Genomic DNA, 20,556 nt, shown 5'->3' with positions numbered 1-20,556 from the left:
CTGTGCCATGAGGGACTAAGAAATAAAAGGAGACACATTAGCGCCGCTGTGTATATGTGTGTGTGTGTATATACACTAACTCACATTGCACCATTCAACCACTTGACCTGTTTTCACTAATTTTGTTGTGAACGATATGCCATTGGTGTCTACTCCAACGTCGTACTTTATTAGCTGCTTTTCTTCTTTTGGAGAAATGAAAGTAGGCTCATGCGATCTCCATGCTGTCTGTGATCCGCCCTGCTAACTTTTGAATAGCAACCAATCTTTGTGAGACGTGATATGTACATCATGTTACCTGATCCAATTTTGACGGGGTACTTCATAAATCCCCCCATCACTCTGTGTCTGTATATGTAACTCCTGTCGTCGCTAGGCAACGGCTCCCCTATCCTTACTACGCAACGGCTTTATAGAAACGTTACCGCTGCAATTATTACACACGCAACAGTATAAGAATTGTTGGACGCGTCGTTTTATGTGTGGTCCGTGTCATATCAAGGAGAATAGGAGATTCTTCCTCGAACTTCTTCTGGGAAGAGGGCGCCCCACAAAAACAAGACCGAAACTGTCGAACAGTAATAAATATCTGGTCATAATCCCCAGATTTGGCAGGACACCAAAACTAGCTGGCTGACTGACCGACCGACCGTCAGTCGCAATGTGACTTTGACTATGACTAGAACTTCTTGTTCTTTTGTATAACTTTCATTCGACACTTTTCGCTTCTTTAAATATATTGCGATTAGGGACAGAAATGCAAGTATCTCTTCATATGAAGTATCCGTTATTGGTGTGCGATTTGAACCAGAATTTTGAACGTGTAGCTCAATTATAATCTAAGTCCCCATTGTCAGATCTAATGAAACTAATACATTCAGCGGTTCTCAAATTACATCCGACAGGCGGAAGGACCGACATGGCGAAGCTGATCGGCTCATTTCAACTGCTGTTCTTTATGAAAGCCTTCAGAAAATGTTTATTTCCTTTAAAGCAGTAGTTCGTGCCGATTTACGCCAGCATTAAGTTTTGAAGGGCTTTAGCAGAGCCCTTTCATTGCAAGGAGTTGGAGGGTAAATGCATAAACGCAGTGAAGTTGATCAGTTATTCTTAGTCTGGTAGGCACTGTCTCTGCCGTAGAGACTATATACGAGCTTCCAACTGGATGGTTGCATGACCGTATGTTGCATGTGAAGAAACAAGGGCTGTTCGGAAAGTAACCACCATATACGAGTATATTAAGTGACTACTGTAGGAGCGGGGGAGAGGTCGCTCATGCGAGGCAGCGTCACATGACTAATTGCCTTGTAAACTTATCACATAACTGGTCACCTAGTGTTTATTGTTGACTCTACATAGTTACGATGTGTCCTGCTATTGATAATGAAGCCAACCGTGAAATTTGCGCTGTTATCCGCTTTCTTCGCTCTAAAAATATGAGTGCTGCGGAAATCCATCGTGAATTATGCGCGGCGGTTTACAACCAAAATGTAATGAGTGAAGGAACTATACGACAATGGCGTAGAATGTTCAAAGATTGGTGAACAAATGTTCACGATGAAGATCGAAGTGGTCGGCCATCTGTAGTGAATGAGTGATCTTTTTCGAAGTATTGAGCAAAGAACTTTGTGAAAGATGACGCTTTGCAGTTTTAGAACTTCACTTGAATTTACACAAATTTCACGCACTGTGCTGTACGAGATTACCATAGTTAGAATAGGCTGTCACAAGTTTTGCGCAATATGTGTTCCGAAAATGACACAGGTGCGTAGAAAACGCAGAGAATGACTTCGGCTTTGCCTTTTTTTTTTTTTTGATGATCCCACAAAGATGGCGACGAATTCTCAGTCACATCGTACGAGTAACAGGTGATGAAAGCTGGGTTTCATTTGTGAATGTTGAAACCAAAGAGCAGTCAAATTAGTGGATGCACACACATTCACCGAACAAGCCGGAACAAAAAATTAAACGAACGTCTGTCTCCTAGACAGCTGATGGCACGTGGTTTCTGGGACAGGAAGGGAGTGCTGGTGGTGGAATCCATGCAACAAGGGACCACAATAACGTTAGAAGTGTATTGCGAAACAAAAAATACTGTTCAGGGCCATTCAGAACAAAAGGTGTGGAATGCTGACATACGGTGTAGTGCTCCTCAATCACAATGCTAGTCCGCACTCGAGCACTGCTAGGTAATTTAAAGTGGAAGAAAGCAGTCTTCTGGGGTGTAGCGTCGTGTAGATATTGTGTTAACCGACGTTTCGGAGGAACGTATCGCCTCCATCTTTAGTTCACAATGGAGACCGAAATCTTTGATATAGATATTTACAGGAGACCCGACGGTTCTCTGGGCCGTAGAGTGTACCGCAAATCCACCCATACAAACCTCACCCTTAACGCTGCGTCCCACCATCACCCATCCAACAAGCAAGCTATTTTTTCCACATTGGTGCACAGGGCTAGAGCTCTATGCGATCAAGACAGCGTACATGCAGAGTTGGTACTCCTGAGGGACGTTTTCAGGCAGAACGGTTACAACAACCGGCAGATCCGCAGAGTTCGTAACCGTCGTCCGAACATCAGTCGGCCCGATGATAAACCGGACACAGTCGCCTTCCTGCCCTATGTCCTACCCTATATTCAACAGAATCAGCAGAGTGCTGTCCCGGCACATCAAATCAGTGGGCCTGCCTGCAAAAAAAAATTATCTAATTTCCTCCCGCCGGTCAAAGATAGCCTGGGACCAAGGACACCGGGTGTATACAGTATCCTATGCGAGTGCGACAAGGTCTGTATTGGGCAGACGGGCCGTTCAGTGGACACGAGGTTGAAAGAGCATCAGCGGCACTTCCGTCTTGAACATCCGGACAAGTCAGCTGTAGCTGAACACAGCATCGATTTGGGACACCGCATTCAACTTCAGAATACCTCATTCCTCGCCACGAAGACCCGTTACATGGATCGCATCATTAAGGAGGCCATTGAGATTGAACTCCATCCCGACAATATGAACAGAGAGGTGGGTTTTTGTCTCAGCAAGCCTCTCATCGGTTCCCTCAAGAAACCCCCAGGACATGACGCCAGATCCACAAGGTCACGCAATTCCATGTCCGACTCGCATAGCAACCCCCAAGCTTAAAGGTTAATGCCCTCCCATTAACCTTGCCGTTCTCCCCCGACACAATATTCTATACCTGCTCTAGCCTGCTACCTACTGGCCCACCTCCCCAGACCCTTCCGCTCTCCTCTCTACTGATTTCCCATGTAGCCCCTCTCCCTTCCCTTCCTACTCTTATACAGCTGGGTTTATTGTCGTCATTAGTCTAGTTGCACCTGCTCACGCTGGTTCTTCGCTTGCGGATTTTCTTCTTTTTCCTGTTACCGTGAAGATGGAGGCGATACGTTCCTCCGAAACGTCAGTTAACACAATATCTACACGGCGCCACATCCCAGAAGACTGCTTTCTTCATAGTCACGGCCGTGAAAATCTCAAATCTTACACAAAGTTAATAGAAAGTCCGTCGAGTGTAACAATTTGTAGGTCACTTTTTTATCACTTCTGCCTTACATGTTTTGGTTTGACACAACCATCATCAGAGGCACTTACTACAATTATGAAAACACTGTCGTTGTTTATGATGTTCACAGTTATGTTTGTTGTGTGGACGCTGCTACATTATGTTGACGTGTAAAAGCACAACACTTGCTAGGATAGTTGAGTACACTATCGAATTCTCACTTTTCATCCAAAACTGTTTTTAAGTTAAAACGCTAATGTTAAAATATTTAAAACATTTGATGTAAAATGCTAAGCTCCTCCTTGTTAATTCATCCCGAAGATGGGAGATGTCAGCTTGAGGTTGTATGGCTTATGGTTAGATGTTTCCTATGTGCTGTGTGTTGTGTACTCAACACACACACAACAAACATAACTGTGAACATCATAAACAACGACAGTGTTTTCATAATTGTAGTAAGTGCCTCTGATGATGGTTGTGTCAAACCGAAACATGTAAGGCAGAAGTGATAAAAAAGTGACCTACAAATTGTTTCACTCGACGGACTTTCTATTAACTTTGTGATTGATAGTGTAACGTACCAAAAAATGAAACAATTCTCAAATCTTACATTTCAACTGGAAATTCTATGACCACCCTCACAGCCCAGATCTCGCTCCGAGGGACTACCACCTGTTTCCCCACCTGAAGAACTGGTTGGGATCACAGCGCTTCAGCAATAATGAGTTTATGGAAGGTGTCAAAACATGGCTAGGCCCACAGGCGGCAGACTTCTTTGACACAGGCTTACAAAAACTTATTCCCCGATACGAAAAGTGCCTCAATTCAGTCGGTGACTGCGTTGAGAAGTAGCTTAAGTGTGTACGTATTTCTTTTTACTATAATTGTTTCGCGTGTTTCCTAGGCAGCGCGACAAGAAATTTTACGTGGGTCTCGGATTTTGACCAATATTTACTGGCGATCACTCTTTACACTCGCATATACATTTATTCGCACTTATAGCGGCTTCGGACGTTTCCTCTTCCGTGCTATACACTCTCGCCGCTAATCTCAGTGAAGTGTCTTCTGCTCTGCTTGGAGCTCAACTGTCATTAGCTCTCGTCGGTTGCGAACTTACTGGTCTCTTGTCGGATACGAATTTACTGGTCTCCTGTCGGATGCGAACTTACTGGTCTCCTGTCGGATACGAATTTACTGGTCTCCTGTCGGATACGAAATTACTGGTTTCCTGTCGGATACGAACTCTACTGGTCCCTGAGTCTGAGTCTCATTTTACGACTGACGGTCAGTCGGCCAGTCTGTCTTGGCTAAAGCACCCGTCTGGGGCTTGCGACCAGATCTTTATTACTGTTTGACAGTTACGGTCTTTTGTGTGTGTGTGTGTGGGGGGGGCGCCCTCTCTGACGAGAAGACGTGTATTGTCTTTTGTATATGCTGCTGGTTCTTGCCAGCGCAGTCTTCCTCGGGTCCGAGTCTCTTGGTACGCGAGACCATATATTACTGTCTGAAATTTGAGACTTCCCTCTTCGTCGCCTCCCACTACTCTCAGGGTCACGGTGGAGGTATTCGAACCCGCCTCCACACGGGTTCTACTACTGGTCTCTTGTCGGAGTTGGACTGTTATATCCTGCACTCGGACTGAATAGGGAACACCTTTACGGAGGGTTTCTTTTCGCACGTCACAATATGTTTTCCTCGTTGCTTGTTTTGTTAACAGTTCACCGAAGTTACTATCCGAATAGCCCTAGTATTAAGAGGAGAGTCTTAACCCGTTTGAAGATATATGTATTTCGGCATTTGCCTAAGAATTCATTCAGGATATCCGTTAATCCACCGAGATTCCTACCTGCTGTCTTACGAATACAAGTTTAAAACATCTCCATACCAGCCTGCTTGTGGTTGTTGCTGTAGCAAAGACTGACAGATGTGAGAAACCGAGTCCGCAGAAGGTCCTCATACTGATGCAAGTGTCATGCCGTTGCTGCGAAGTGTTGACTGCCCACCAGGGATCTTCAGACACGCACCGTGAAGCGGTGTTCATGTTGCTCCCCTAAGAAAGTTGAATCATGAGTAAATTAAATTTGCAGAATATACTGAGGACGTTTCTTCATATAATTCCTGTTTCTGGATATTCTGTACAGTACTGTTTTCAGTCATGCGCTGTATAAATTGGTACAGTTTTGCGAAGTACTTATATCCATCCCCAAGGAAACCGTCCTGTAGTATTCAAACTTACTTTACTCTTCTGTCCTGAATACAGGACAGCAGATCCTCCGAAACATTGATGCCTGTTTACCAAATTACACGACAGTGAATTTTAATATTCACTGCACCATGGGCCTCATATCTCATGTAGGCACACATGATTTGGAAGATGAGTTTCCTTTGAATGTATTTTAAGGATCGTGTCAGTAATCCGACATACAAAAAAAAAGTTTCCTCAATTTTCCTTTCTGATCCACAGTTTAGTAGACTGGCCTCCTCATTCAGCTTTATAAGTACCCTGAACATATGTCCTAACTTTAAATTATTTACCGCTTTTCCGACTCGAACAAAAGTTTTATACTTTTTCAGTTTTCCCGCTTGTCATATTGTAGAGACAGAAATGTTCTATTTTTTCAGGACTTTCGAGTGTAGATTTTGCTTGGTGTGTTGTTTGAAAGTGTATGATTTGGGAACGACAGTACAGAATTTCATTCATGAGACAATTTAAGAGAAGAGGAGTGCATACAGGTTTTTGGTGATAATATCTCAGCGAAAGAGACCGCTAAGAAGTCCTAGACACAGGTGTGAGGACCGTATTGAAATGGATCTTAGAGAAATACATAGAACGGGGTGTAGACTGGGTTCATCTGACTCGAGAATGGAGACCAGTGGTGGCTCCCTTATGAATACTGTAATGAGCTTTTTGGTTCCATAGAAAGCTGGGAATTTCTTGAGTGGCTGAGCAACTGTTGGCTGCTCAAGAAAGACTCACCTCCATGCAGTTAATCAGTCAGTCTTGTATAAGTGTATTTATTTTAAATCATAATGACATCAACAAAGAGCCGGGCTGGACGACCGAAACGTCGGAGTTCGAGTCCTGGTAGTGTGAAAATTTTTCTCTCCATGTCGTCCAGACCGGCTCAGGGGTGCACCCAACCACCTATCCAATGGGTATGTATGTGGATCTATACATAAATTCACCCATAAGCCTTCATGGTGTAGTGCTTAATTAGTTAAGCACAGGGATAACTTTACCTTACCTTCACCTTTCTTACATCGACGTTATGGATTGCAGGAATGGGATTCAAGTTTTGACGTGCCGTTGCATTCTTCTCTGTCATCTGAACGATTCCACATAAAATTATACTTAGAGAAAGAACTCCACCTAGGATGAACTACAAGATTTGAACATCCAGGCTTCTGAGCGTTTCTGAGATAGTGGGTTACACCCATGCCGTTGAGGGGACATACTTATCCAGTGGGTTGCTCACAGAAGAGTTACAGTTCACCGAGTTACAAACATCGGTAAAAAAGAAAACTTCACAAAATAGCAAGAAACAATTCATTTCAGTTGATAAGACAACTCAGAAAGTTTCATATGAACGTTATAAAATATCCGCTGGATAGTTGTGCTACAGCCAAGCGAAGTGTCAGAATTGCCTGGCCGCAACAAAATTCCATTGCCCATCTGCCCTCCGGATATATCCACTTTGAATATATCCACACGTCGTCTCTGACGACGTGTGTGCTTACGAGACAGCGGTTGTGGCTGTGCCTCAGATTCAATTGCCATTATCCATGGAATTACATTTCAGCAGTCAGGGATCGGTTTTGTACGAGTTCCCAGCAGTGGATATGTGTTTTGCTCTGGGATTCAGCGCTGGTTTTGTCACTGTGGTTGGAGAATGGAGAGGTAACAGTCATGGTATGTTACACATTTCAGTGTGTTGGCATTTGTTTGGAAGGACTGAGAACACTCGCAAAAGAACATCAGGATATTCGGAGCCCATGGCTATAATACCAGTGAGCTAAACTCTGATTTCAAGTCAGCCGCCTTAACACGAGGCCAACCTGTTAGAAGCGCCACTGTGTGAAAGTGTAGGAAGGACTGCCACTGCAGTGGTTGGAATCCATTCCTGCACGTGGAGGGTAATATTGTCACGAATATATGGCTGCATGACTAATAATAACTGGATTTGGAGTGGATGATTCGATTTATTAACACCTCCTTGCAGTGGCGTGCGGTACTATTTTTGGTAAGGGAAGCAGTGGTATCTAACAAACGAACTGATAGCAATCAACTCACCAAAATTTACGTCACTTATTGAGTTAATAAGGTCGTTTTGTATTCTGTTCGATAAACCTGTAAATACTGTACTGTTCTCAAGGTGAACGTTGAGTTTATGATCATATTTCCTCAACAAGTGAACTAATTCCACATAATTACCTCGGTCGATAGAATCCACGCTTTCGTCATGACCACGGAGGCCAAGTTGCCACTTTCCTAAATGGCAGATGACATCAATCTAGCGTTTCATTATTTCTCTATGTAGTATCGTCAGGCGCTTTTGATTGTCAAGTTGACAGTCAATTCGAGATTTCCCGGAACATAACAAGTTGCACTGTTGAAATAATGTGAGTCTGAGAGTTCTCATGTCGTTTCAGTGCTATATAAAGGTTGTTGATATCACCAAACCCAGTCTTGTGCCATACATTTTTTTCATTGAGAAACAATAGGTATAGCCAACAAAACAATTTTCCTATATTACCGCAACCGGATAGCCACTCTGTTTTAGAATACTGTTCCAAATGAAATTTCCTCACACATAATTTGCTTTGTGCTTTAAGTTCTGGCAACTCGCATGTCAATGTCTTTCTATAATTGTTCTTTTCAGAAAAGTCCCTGCTATTAAACCCCCGTTTTAAAAGGCTTTCGATTGCACAGTCGCAGTCGCGTTGTCTGCCAGCATTAATTTTAGCTGTTCCCTGTGCGTATAGTCTAATCATGCCCCTGCCCCTGAACTGCAGTAGTGCATTTGTTTCCCTTAAACGCAGATGGCTTCTTTCTGATGCGTCCAAATACGATCACAAATACAATCTTACGCCATCTAAATATACACTTACAATGTTTTAATAAAACTTAAGGTTACCTATAACACCCAACAAGACTGAAATCACGCATAAACAGTTAATTTTCACATAACCATTGAAAGAACACAGGCCTTCGCTTCCATGTCACAGGCATAAGCCAGCAAACCGCAAGTTTGCTACCTTGCCCACTTCATGTGCGACGAATTCTTACGGAGAATAACGAAGAAAACTTGGTCCGTCACACCAAGCAAGGGAAGGAAGGAGGAGGCATGTGACCTTGAGCAGGAACGCGCGGTAAATGACAATATTCAAATCCTTATTATTGAATTGAATTATTTATGTATTTCTTCTTTTCTTTTCGTTTCTTAACTACGGAAGCAATTCTTCCCTTGCTTCCTTGCACGGCACGCCACTGCCTCCTTGTACAATCTCTCGTAATCACAGTCAGTTACAATAACTCACAGTCAATCTTCAACCAAACCCTTCTTCCTTGACAGCCAAGGACTCCCTCCAATTTCATTCTTGTTCTGCGACTGATTTCTATTGTGGCGCTGGCCATATAGAAAACGCTTCTTGAAATACCTTGTCTATTATTGCGTGCGCGTATTTTGGGAGTTGCCTACAATTGGGTATACATGTCACAATATTAAAATGGATTTCAGAGGAATAACATGTGAATGTATAGACTGAATTCGTCTGGTTCAGGATATGGACCAGTGGCTCTCTGTTGTGCATACAGTACTAAACCTTCGGGCTCCATAAAGGACAGAATTTTTATTGTATGATAGTATTTTTTACCCCCATTCTCGTGATAAGAAAGAAGTGCAGCGTTTCGGAACATAATTCTGTCATCTTTTTTCTATTTGAATATAGAGCATAAAACTAAATAAATGTGTTTTGACAAAACCTGTAGTTAGTTTATGCTGGAAAACATTTGTCTGATACTTCTTTTTTGTATTCATCATAATCTGAAAGAAGGGGACTCATTGTTTCCATTTTTATGCACTCCATACGTAAAGTGCACGCATAACGGGGAGGTATGTCATCTGCATGTTTCATCTCCAAGCCTTCTGAACCGATTTTGATGAGATTCTATTATTGGGGATGACACCAAAAATTGACAGTCAAATTAAGTTTGATTCTTATCAGTTACATATACCCCAGTTGTATTTGAAATTCAAATCAAGCTTTGTCAAATATTATGTTTTTGGACATTATCCATTGTCTTGTCATGTTATTTGCAAGCTTTGTCAGTTTCCTCACAAGTGTCTCATCGTATAAGAATCTCGATTGAAGACCTAGGAATGTATATAGTATGAATATTGTGTTTTGTGGCACTGTGTAATCTAGTAAGTGTATATCAGCGTTGTTGGGGACTTTGTGGCCAAATAATTGTCACTATCATTGCCTTCACATTTTCACATCATTTCTAGTGCTCTTCTGAATTCCATGACTGTGAAATTAACCCTCTGTTTATATTTACAGAGCAACTACATCAAGACGTCCAAATACAGTGTGCTGACGTTCCTGCCACTGAACCTGTTTGAGCAGTTCCAACGCCTTGCCAACTTCTACTTCCTGTGCTTGTTGGTGCTGCAGGTGATCCCAGCCATCAGTTCTCTAACCCCAATCACCACTGCTGTGCCTCTCATTGGTGTGCTGGCACTCACTGCAGTAAAAGATGCCTACGATGATTTTGTAAGTGACAATTAACAACCAGTTGATAGCAAGTACTAAAGAGAACTATTGAAAGCCCACTGAATATTCAATTGGAAAGTTTGACAGTTTCCATCTGTAGGAACACCATCCACTGATTACTCTTGTGTGATGATCCGCTCTTATTTATGAGGGTTGGAACTTTAATAGTGGCAACACTGCTGTAGAAATGCCATGCAACAGAACCAAATACTGTTGCTTATACCACACGTTAGTTACTCGTACATACCTACCTTACCTCAGAGCAAATGGACTTTCCCTTCCACACATCAGGCGCATGTGCAGTGACGAGAAGAACAGAGCCTCGTGTTAGCTGGTGGTCTAATGTAGTGTTGTCACGATGTTTTTGAAACAGGAACAATGGAGTTGGATAAAGATTGAATGTTCCAGAGGCCATACAGCACGATAGTGTCATCAGGGTCTTCAAGAGGCTTGCGGGGAATCTGCATTGCCTTACAGAACAATGGCAAGGTGGGTAAAAGCCTTCAACGAGGGACACCAAAATGTGGCAGACATGTGTTGGCCAGCTCATCCTAATGTCAGTGAAAAAGTGTATGCTCTTTCTGCATTACTGGAGAGTGATCGACCCCATACGATTCATGAGCCGGCCCGAGAGACAGGATTAGCGCATACGACTGTGCTTGACATTCTGAAGGAATGCCTGGACATGAGAAAAATTGCATCATGATGGGTTCCACATGATTTGACAGAAATGCAGAAATGGCAAGCTTGGCTGATTTGTTCGATCAGTGGGGCTGGGAAGTGCTGTACCATCCACCATACTCCACGGACTTTAGCCCTTGTGCCTTTGACTTGATTCCTAAGATGAAGGAACCACTTCGTGGCATTCGCTTCAGAATTGTTTCAGAGATTCTTCAGGCAGTAGACTGCTCCATTCGAACTATCAACACAACAGGCACTGCTAAAGGTATCCTACGACTTCCACATCGCTGGCAGCGGGTTGTACACAATGCTGGTGCCTACATTGAAGGACAGTAAACTTCAAAACATGCATCTGTTTTGTATCAGTTGTAAATAAATAGTTGCCAGTATTAAAGTTCCAACCCTCGTACTATAACTCTCGAGGAATGCTATGGATTTTCAGGGACTGTGCTTGCCATGGACTTTAACAGTTCCAGAAAGGCAGCTTGATAGAATGTGCATAATAATTCAGTTCAATTATTTATTTTTTTTACATGCTTAATCAACAGTCCAAGTCCAGTTATAAAATAAACACCAGAAAGAATGGAAACAAACAAACAAACACACATAAACAAAGATGAAAGACAAAATAAGGTAACGATGGAAAAAGTCCAAAACCCAGTAATTCTGACTGGTGAAACTAGTTAGGCTGATTAAAATGTGTTTAAACGAAACCTGTAGTAAAGTTCATATAAGTAAACATTTATCTAATACCTTACCTATTCAAAGTGGTCTAAAACAAGGAGATGATCTATTGTTACTGCTTTTTACCTCTTCTTTAGAATATGCCATTAGGAAGGTCCAGGAAAACTGGGTGTGACTAGAATTAAATGGGACACATCAGCTGCTGATGTGAATCTACTGGGAGATAGCATAGCTAACATAAAGAAAAACACAGAAACTTTTAACTGACACTAGTAAGGAGGTTGATCTAGGAGTAAATGCAGAGAAAAGTAAGTGTATGTTGATTTCTTGTTACCAGTATGCAGGGCAAAATCATGACGTAAAGGTAGCTAATAGACCCTTTGAAATTGTGGCACAGTTCACATATTTGGGAAAGGCAGTAACAAATCAAAATGTAATTCAGTAGGAAATTAAGAGGAGATTGAATTTGAGTAATGCTTGTTACGATTCAGTCTAGAACCTTTTGTCTTTTCACCTTCTGTCTAAAGACACAAAAGTTAGAATGTACAATAGTATAATTTTGATTGTGGTTTTGTATGGGTGTCAGACTTGGTTTCTGGCATTAAGGGAAGAACATAGACAGAAGGTGACTGAGAACAGGGTGCTAAGCAGAATATTTGGACCAAAGAGGTGAAGTGACAGGAGGTTGGAGAAAACTGCTGAATGAAAAGCTTCATAATTTGTACTCTTCACCAAGTATAATTAGAATGATCAATTCAGGGGAGGATGAGATGGCCAAGGCATGTACCATGCATGGGGGAGAAGAAGGATGCATATGTGATTTTGGTGGGAAAGCCAGAAGGAAAAGACCACTAGGGAGAGCTAGACATAGGTAGGAGGATAGTATTGAAATGAATTTTGGAGATATGATGGGGTGGTATGTACTGGATTAATCTGGCTCAAAATAAAGACCATTGGAGGCACTTTTGAACACCGTAATCAACGTTCTGGCCCCATATGATGATGGGGGAAATTCTTGAATAGGTGAACAACTGACAGCGTCTCAAGGACTAAGCTGCATGGAGTTAGCATATGATGGAAGCAATCTGTAACTGCTCTTTTAAAGAATTTAAGCATCATATGTTGTTACATGAGGAGAAAATAGTAAAACGAAGAGTGATCTAGTTCTAACTCCTTTCTGTGCAATAGGGAGAGATGAATAACTTCTTGGTCCAATCGTAAAGAGTCCTATTGTCGTTGTCTTGGAGGCGTCTTTATTTGGCAGAGCCAAACTATAATACTCGCTGAAACACCGCTGTTTATTGCAGCCATCTTCGGACTTTATTCATAATAAACTTAGATTAGTTCTGCTTTTAGTTTCCATGAAAATGACATGTCAAACTGCCATATTGGGTGCAATACTTATTCGACTTGAATCAGAGCATGTGATCATCTCTGTCTGCATCCGGCATCTGCAGAGTTGCATTTGTTGTTGGATTATAAGTTGGCATTATGTAAATATGTGTATGTCATTAACATTGGAAGCCTTTGATCTGTAAATGTAAGTTTTATGAATTTAACCAGAACTCATTGTTTAACAGTTTAATTTATATTGTTATGACATGACTTTGTTGCAGATGCTCATTTTGATATGTGTTGACGTACTGAGACCAATTATTTATTAATTTGAAAACGAACTCCTTTGTTCTTCATATATATGTGTACATGTAATGAATTAATGTTGTCTGTATGTGATAGAATTATGAGTTGGGTTGTTTAGTAACAGATTAATATTAAAATATTAAATAAATATTAAACTGGAGCTTAGAGAGATAGGATGGGATGGTATTGATTGGATTGATCTGGCTCAGGATAGGGACCAGTGAAGGGCTCTTGTGAACACGGTAATGAACCTTTGGGTTGCATAAAATGCGGGGAAATTCTTGAGTAGCTGCAGAATTGGCGGCTCCTCCAGAAGGGCTCGGCTCCATGAGTAAGTAAGTAAGTAACAGCTAATTAATCTCTGCAGCAGCGTCATATGAGTGACTCGCAAGTGAACAATCGACGGTCTAAAGCATTGCGAGATGGAAGACTGGTGGAAGAGAAGTGGGCAGAGGTGCAAGTTGGTGATGTCATTCGGATGGAGAATGATCAGTTTGTGGCAGCTGATGTATTGTTGCTCTCCACTAGTGAACCCAATGGACTCTGTTTCATCGAGACAGCAGAATTGGATGGGTAAGATAACATTTGGTTAAGTAGGCAATGAATTGTATCATGCGCGCATGCATGCGTGCGCACGTGTTACAATAACTGATCCAAGAAAGACAAGCATAGAATAATAGATTCGTTCTGTTCTCACCCCTCTTCTTTGCATGGAGAGCAAAAAGTTTAATGGGGCTTTGTGTCAGCAACCCGTTTTAAACGGTACAGAGTGACTTTGAGTACTCTTGTCTTCTTAGTACTCTCAGAAAATGTATGTAGAAATCATGTGGGTTTGATTCCCAATGAGGTCATTGGATTTTTGAAATGGCCTAATCCTTTCAGCCGTGTTATGGCCCTGGGGCCGACTTGGCCTCTAACAGAAATAGGTACCTGGAGTCTTCCTGACGGTTAAGGGCAGCCAGCAGATGTGGCTGATATCGCTGCCATCTGTGAGCCGATTGTCTAAAAGTGCGGAACCTTGATGTCTCACATCCCTGGTGCCTGTTGCAGGGATAGCTCTGCTTTAGGAGGAGGGTGGGGGGTGGTGTGAAATCAACATTTAACAGTTTAACTTCTCTGATGAAATTTTTTGTTGTAAAGATGTGTATATTTCCCTTCTGAAATCCGTGTTTAATTATAGTGACCTTTATTATCTCTCCAAATAATTTATTAACCACCCACCAAAGTTATATGATGAAGACTTTGATGCTTCACCAGCAATATACATTTACAGCTAAGGAATAATTCTCGTATTTACTTTGATCACATAATTTATGCTTGGAATACAGGAACAGGCTTATCTAGAATAAATTGTTATATTGTGAAAATAAATTTTATGGTTGTCTTGTTGTACATGAAAGTTCTTGAAAGTATTCCCTACTACTAGAATAGCATTGTCATCATTAATTTGCTCTCTTTTCTCACTGAACTACCAAGCTCTTCTGTCTACAGAATAGTAATCTCAGGTTAATATTCTTCATAATGTCCAAATGAGTTATCAGTAACCTCTTAAGATATTATCAGGGAAATTATTCTATTTCTAAACAAATAAGTAGAAGCTTGTAAGATTTGAGGCTTTCACGGCGGTGACTATGAAGAAAGCAGTCTTCTGGGATTTGGCACCATGTATATGTGGTGTTAACCGACGTTTCGGAGGAACGTATCGCCTCCATCTTCAGGGTTGAAGAAGTATAGGTAAATCTGCAAGCGACAACACCGTGAGACACGGTCAAGCAGACTAAAGAACATACCGGTCATCTCTAACCTCTATATGGAGGACTTCGAGGAGAGGGCACTTGACTTGGCCCCACACAAGCCCCGCTGCTGGTTTCGCTACGTGGATGACACCTTCGTCATCTGGTCACACGGTCCCGACAAGCTCCAGGACTTCCTGAACCACATAAATAGTATCAACCAGTGCATCCAGTTCACTATGGAAACTGAAACTGAAGGCCACCTCCCCTTCCTGGATATAGATATTTACAGGAGACCCGACGGTTCCCTGGGCCATAGAGTGTACCGCAAATCCACCCATACTAACCTGTACCTTAACGCTGCGTCCCACCACCACCCTTCCAACAAGCAAGCTGCACTTTCTACATTGGTGCACAGGGCCAGAGCACTGTGTGATCAAGACAGCCTACATGCGGAGTTGCTGCTCCTGAAGGATGTATTCAAGAAGAACGGATACAACAACCGGCAGATCCACAGAGTTCTCAACCGTCGGCCCAACATCAGCCGGCCTGAAGACAAACCGGGCTCAGTCGCCTTCCTTCCCTATGTCGGGACCATATTCAACCGTATCAGCAGAGTGCTGTCCCGGCACAACATCAAAGCAGTAGGTCTGCCTCCATACAAATTATCCAGTTTCCTCCGGCCGGTTAAAGACAGCCTGGGCCTAAGGACACCGGGCGTATACAGTATCCCATGCGAGTGCGGGAAAGTCTATATTGGGCAGACAGGCCGCTCCGTGGACACGAGGTTGAAGGAGCATCAGCGGCACATCCGTCTCGAACATCCGGACAAGTCGGCCGTAGCTGAACACAGCATCGAACTGGGACACCGCATTCAGCTTCAGAATACCTCCATCCTCGCCACCAAGACGCGCTATATGGATCGCATCATTAGGGAAGCCATTGAGATCGAACTGCATCCAGGGAATATGAACAGAGAGGATGGGTTTCGTCTCAGCAAGTCTTGGAAACCCCTTATCTGTTCTCTTAAAAACACCCACCGGGATATGACGCCAGATCCAGGAAGCCACAAGGCCATGACCAACCAACATAACAACCCCCCACCCTCAGCTCACAGTTAAAGCCCAGCCATTTAACCTTGCTACACTCTCCCCTACACAAAATCACGCTTGTCCCGGCTCCCTTCCCCCACCCCTCCCACACCACCGCTTTCACTTGTTTACTTGCAGTTCATCCCCTTCCCTCTCTGCTCAACGGTATGTTCTTTAGTCTGCTTGACCGTGTCTCACAGTGTTGTCGCTTGCAGATTTACCTATACTTCTTCAACCCTGAAGATGGAGGCGATACGTTCCTCCGAAACGTCGGTTAACAATATTATATTTAACACCACATATACACGGTGCCAAATCCCAGAAGACTGCTTTCTTCAAGTAGAAGCTTCATTACGGCATTCTTGGGCCTGCTTGATAATTGTGATTGCAGTGACAGTCATCCCCGGTGGAGATCACATTCCTGCAAACTTCATAAAAATAATGCATCACTTCCGTGGGATAATGTGTGTTCCTTGAATTACATTCTTGTTCCTTGTCTGAATGATAGAGTTGCATATGGCATTAAATGACATGTAAGCAGTAGTACCATACTTATTGATTAAATCAAGAGAAAGATAATTTTCATGATTACATCTGACTGGTGAACCATTGTAATATGAAGTCAGGATTTGAACCTGTAGTGTTATAATCATTTATGTAAAATATCCAACGTTCCCACCAGTATTTATTATTATATCTTAAATTACAGGGAGACAAACTTGAAATGCCGCCAGTGCCTCGTGGAGACAGCAGAAATGAGTCAGGATGACTCGTTAATAGGGGCCTTCAATGGGGAGATTGTTTGTGAAACACCAAATAATCTTCTAAATAAGTTCGAAGGGACATTAGATTGGAAAGGAAAGAGGTAATTATTCATAAAAGATATTCATATCCTGGGAAGGTAAGAAATTATATTGAGCAACGAATTATCTGCCTTGCCCATTGTATGTTATATTTATTTATTTATGGTTCACTTAACGACTCTTCTCAGTATCACACATAGAATTATTAGTGAATAACTTCTTGGAAAGGATGCGGGAGGAAGTAGTTCGGGCCAAATTTGAGGTAAGATTTTTGCAGTTTTCCTGGAGAGAGTAAGGAAAACTTCAGACATGCAGACTGATTTCTGAGCCAAGGACCAAGGACCTACCAAATGTAATGTAGGAGTGCTATCCACTTATTTAATTTGAATGAATTGTTAAATTAGGTTATTCAGTTTCAGATAACTGCTTGTTACCTTAATTTTAAGAAGGCTTTCCTTTGTGAATAAATCCCGATTTCTCTTATTGATAATAAATATTGGTTAAACATTGAGAAAAGCTTCTCTGTTAAGTTGGTAAATTGCTCTACCTCAAATGGTTAATTTACTTAAAATTTATCTTATATTAATGCACATGTAGGTCACATTTGTTATTCCAGATTTTCACCTCATTAATAGTGATGCAACCTGAGTACATATCAGACTGGTTGCAGTTAGCCTTATATATGTTTCAGCCTTTCAGGGTAATTGTAAGAGGCTCAACAGTAAAAGGAACTTGCTTTAAAATTGTTAAGGCTCTTGGTGTACTAATTTATACAATCATAATAATAAAATAAGTTAAAATTGTAAATATTTAAATTTTGCAATAAAAAACTCCTTTTTATTTTATCATCTGGTTAATACTTCTTGTTGTTGCTTGTTAAATGTCTGTTGGATTTATGTAGTGCCAGTACGTGTATTGGATTCATGTTAATTAAGTATATAACAGTTCTGGTGCATTCACTCACTGTCATTTAATTATCACAGGAACCACAAGACTTACAGAAAGATGTATTGACCATAAAATATGTATTTCATTTTTCGTCGAAACATTTTGTGCTGTTGTAAATTTTTAGTTATTTAGACATGAATTAAGTGAAGGTGTAGGAGTTAATATGTGTAGACATTCGTGTGAAATGCCTATTATTGTTGTCTGATTTTTTAACAAACATTTTAATAGGTCACAAATTTTGAACTCCCCAGTACCAGATTTCATGAAGATTTGCTCAGGAGTTCTCAAGTTAGTTCATGTGTACAGACAGAAGGTCATAGCAGTTTTAGTAAGTGCTCCATAGGGATGCAAACATTTCCCAAAAACAGGATGTGTTTATGAAGTGAATTAAAAGTATGTTACATGCATAATCTGTTCTGCCAGAAATATAGTCATAATTATGTGTCTTCTCAGTTCATTGAAGCAACAGTGGGTGTGAACATTACAGATGGACGTACATGTTAATGTTACATATGTACACACATACATATTTCCTTGTGTTAGTATTCTCAGATTAATAGTGTGTTAAATGACACTTGTCATAGGAAAACCCTGATGTAAGATGTTCTCACAAACTATCGCTTCCCGTGTTTACATGTTGGTTCTCTGTCTGCTGAGAGATGTCTAGACTCTAGCTTCAATGCACATTTTTGTTTTCTTTTATTCAGATTAATCCATAAATTAATAGGCATTTTGAAGGTGAAGAACATGCAAATGTTATGTAATGCTAAAAGCATGATAAAAAGTAGTATACAAATAAGAAGTTCTGAGCAGATCTCACATCTACTGTCCTATTGCATAAGGTTTTAATCCTACAAGTTACTATTATTATTGTTATTGTATTTTATTTTTGAGAAGAAGTATAGACTCTGTCCACATTGAAATTGTTGGATGTAACCTCAATGTTTCATACCATTGCCATATTTAGTATTATTGACACATACTATTTTATATACGATTATAATGTGTAAATGATTTTGTCATCCTGTACCATAAATCAGTAGGGAGAAGGGACATGGAAAGGCCTAGAAAGAGATGGAAGGATAGTTGTTACAGAACAGACCTGAAGGTCCACGTCTTGAAGCTGATGATATAGTTTTGTCCTTAGGTTTTGCATCTTTTGTCCAATGTACAGGAAGGTTCTTACCTTTCTTGACCAATTCACAGCTCAGTACTTTATGGTGACTGGTGGACAGCTGGCTATGAGGCACATCTGAATTTTTCTGATGAATCAGTATGTCTGATGGCCAATAACATTTGGAATTAAGGAAAGTTATTAACTTTGTTAACTGCTTGGCAGCATTATATTTCACAGTGAGTAGTGAGGTTCATGCATTGGAATTTTTTTATGGTTTGTAAGTAGTGGGTGGCAGTATCAACTCCATTAGCTGTTTGTTCTCAGTTAAAATTCATCAGCAGTGTATTCTGTCGTGGTGAAGTATTCTTTAGAGCAACATGTATTGCTGTATGACACCTGCATGAAATACGGATCTCCTAGAAAATGTTGATGAAAATTTCAATGTAAATTTCATGATGAAAAAGAGTTACCAGCAGTCAAACAATTTACAATTTGGTGAACAAACTTAGATCAACGGGACGCTTAATAGACAAGAAACAATAATATATATGTGCCAAGTGCTTACTGAGGAAAAGTTAGATAACATAGGAGCCAGACTTTATCATACACCTAGAAAATCACTAAAAATATCTAGCTTAAGAGACTGTAGTGTCAGAGTCTAGTGCAAGAAGGGCAACAAAATTTCTGAAGCTTAGACACTGTAAAACAACAGTAATCCACACCTTGCAGCTGCATGATCCAGATAGCAGGGTTCTTTTTTGCAATTGGTTTCTGCAGTCTGTCATTGAAGGTGAGATCGATCTGTGATTAACGGGGAGATCATTTTCAACACCTCCTGTGATCTGCGATTTGTTGCTACTTCGTTCCAAATGCTATTGACCAACAGTCATATTGATTCGTCAGCAAAATTTGTGTGTGCCTCATAGATGGCGGTGTACCAGTCACCATGAAGTGCAGAGCTGTGAACCAGTCAACAAAGGTAAGAACTTCCCTGTACAGAGATAAATTTGAAGGCTTGCAGAGTAAAATTCCATGCTTTGTTTGGCCTCAGCACATACACAGGGCACCAGAAGGGCTGTACAAAAAGAAGACGCTGGAATTCATTTTATATTGGACATTCACCAGTTTCCAGATTACTTGGGTGTCAATATATTGTATATTCTACCTTTAAAGATTAATTTCTCAAACATAAGGTGTAAGAGTTATACTGGTGCAATTTCATCTTCATTTTTCTGTAATTGAGGTGTACCATGCACAACTGAGGTGTGTAAGATACATGTCTAATCATTTGTAGCCGAAGAATATCCTGTCTTGTAAATATATATATATCATAGGGAACCCTACAGTTCTTCTTATGATGAAAACAGTAAAGTTAGACATATACAATTAATGGACTATTTAAAATGAGGAGAGAGCACTTGACAGTGAGTAAACAGATTGTTTAGAGAGCACTGGCTCTGAATAACCTTAATCTTATCTATCATCCTGCTTTCTAGCTATATTCTACGTCTCCACCAACTGGATGTGGTCCTGTGTTGATCTCCAAATTATAACAGTTTAATTCTTTAA

General features: G+C 41.1%; 1 protein-coding gene across 5 annotated transcripts in view; it reads left to right on the top strand.

Annotated features, from left to right (window-relative positions):
- Positions 1–20,556, top strand: part of LOC111872695 (phospholipid-transporting ATPase ID) — a 242,203-nt gene that overhangs the window by 168,634 nt on the left and 53,013 nt on the right. For all 5 annotated transcript variants that reach the window (XM_023866826.2, XM_023866825.2, XM_023866824.2 and 2 more), the window contains 3 exons: positions 10,077–10,289; positions 13,663–13,868; positions 16,829–16,984. In XM_023866826.2, the coding sequence (XP_023722594.1) occupies positions 10,077–10,289; positions 13,663–13,868; positions 16,829–16,984 (575 nt within the window). The remainder of the gene's footprint in view (positions 1–10,076; positions 10,290–13,662; positions 13,869–16,828; positions 16,985–20,556) is intronic.

The sequence above is a fragment of the Cryptotermes secundus genome, unplaced genomic scaffold (genome assembly GCF_002891405.2).
Source record: "Cryptotermes secundus unplaced genomic scaffold, Csec_1.0 scaffold374, whole genome shotgun sequence".
In the NCBI taxonomy this organism is placed as follows: domain Eukaryota; kingdom Metazoa; phylum Arthropoda; class Insecta; order Blattodea; family Kalotermitidae; genus Cryptotermes; species Cryptotermes secundus.
The sequence above is the reverse complement of the archived record's forward strand: the minus strand, read 5'-3'. Positions and strand labels throughout refer to the sequence as shown.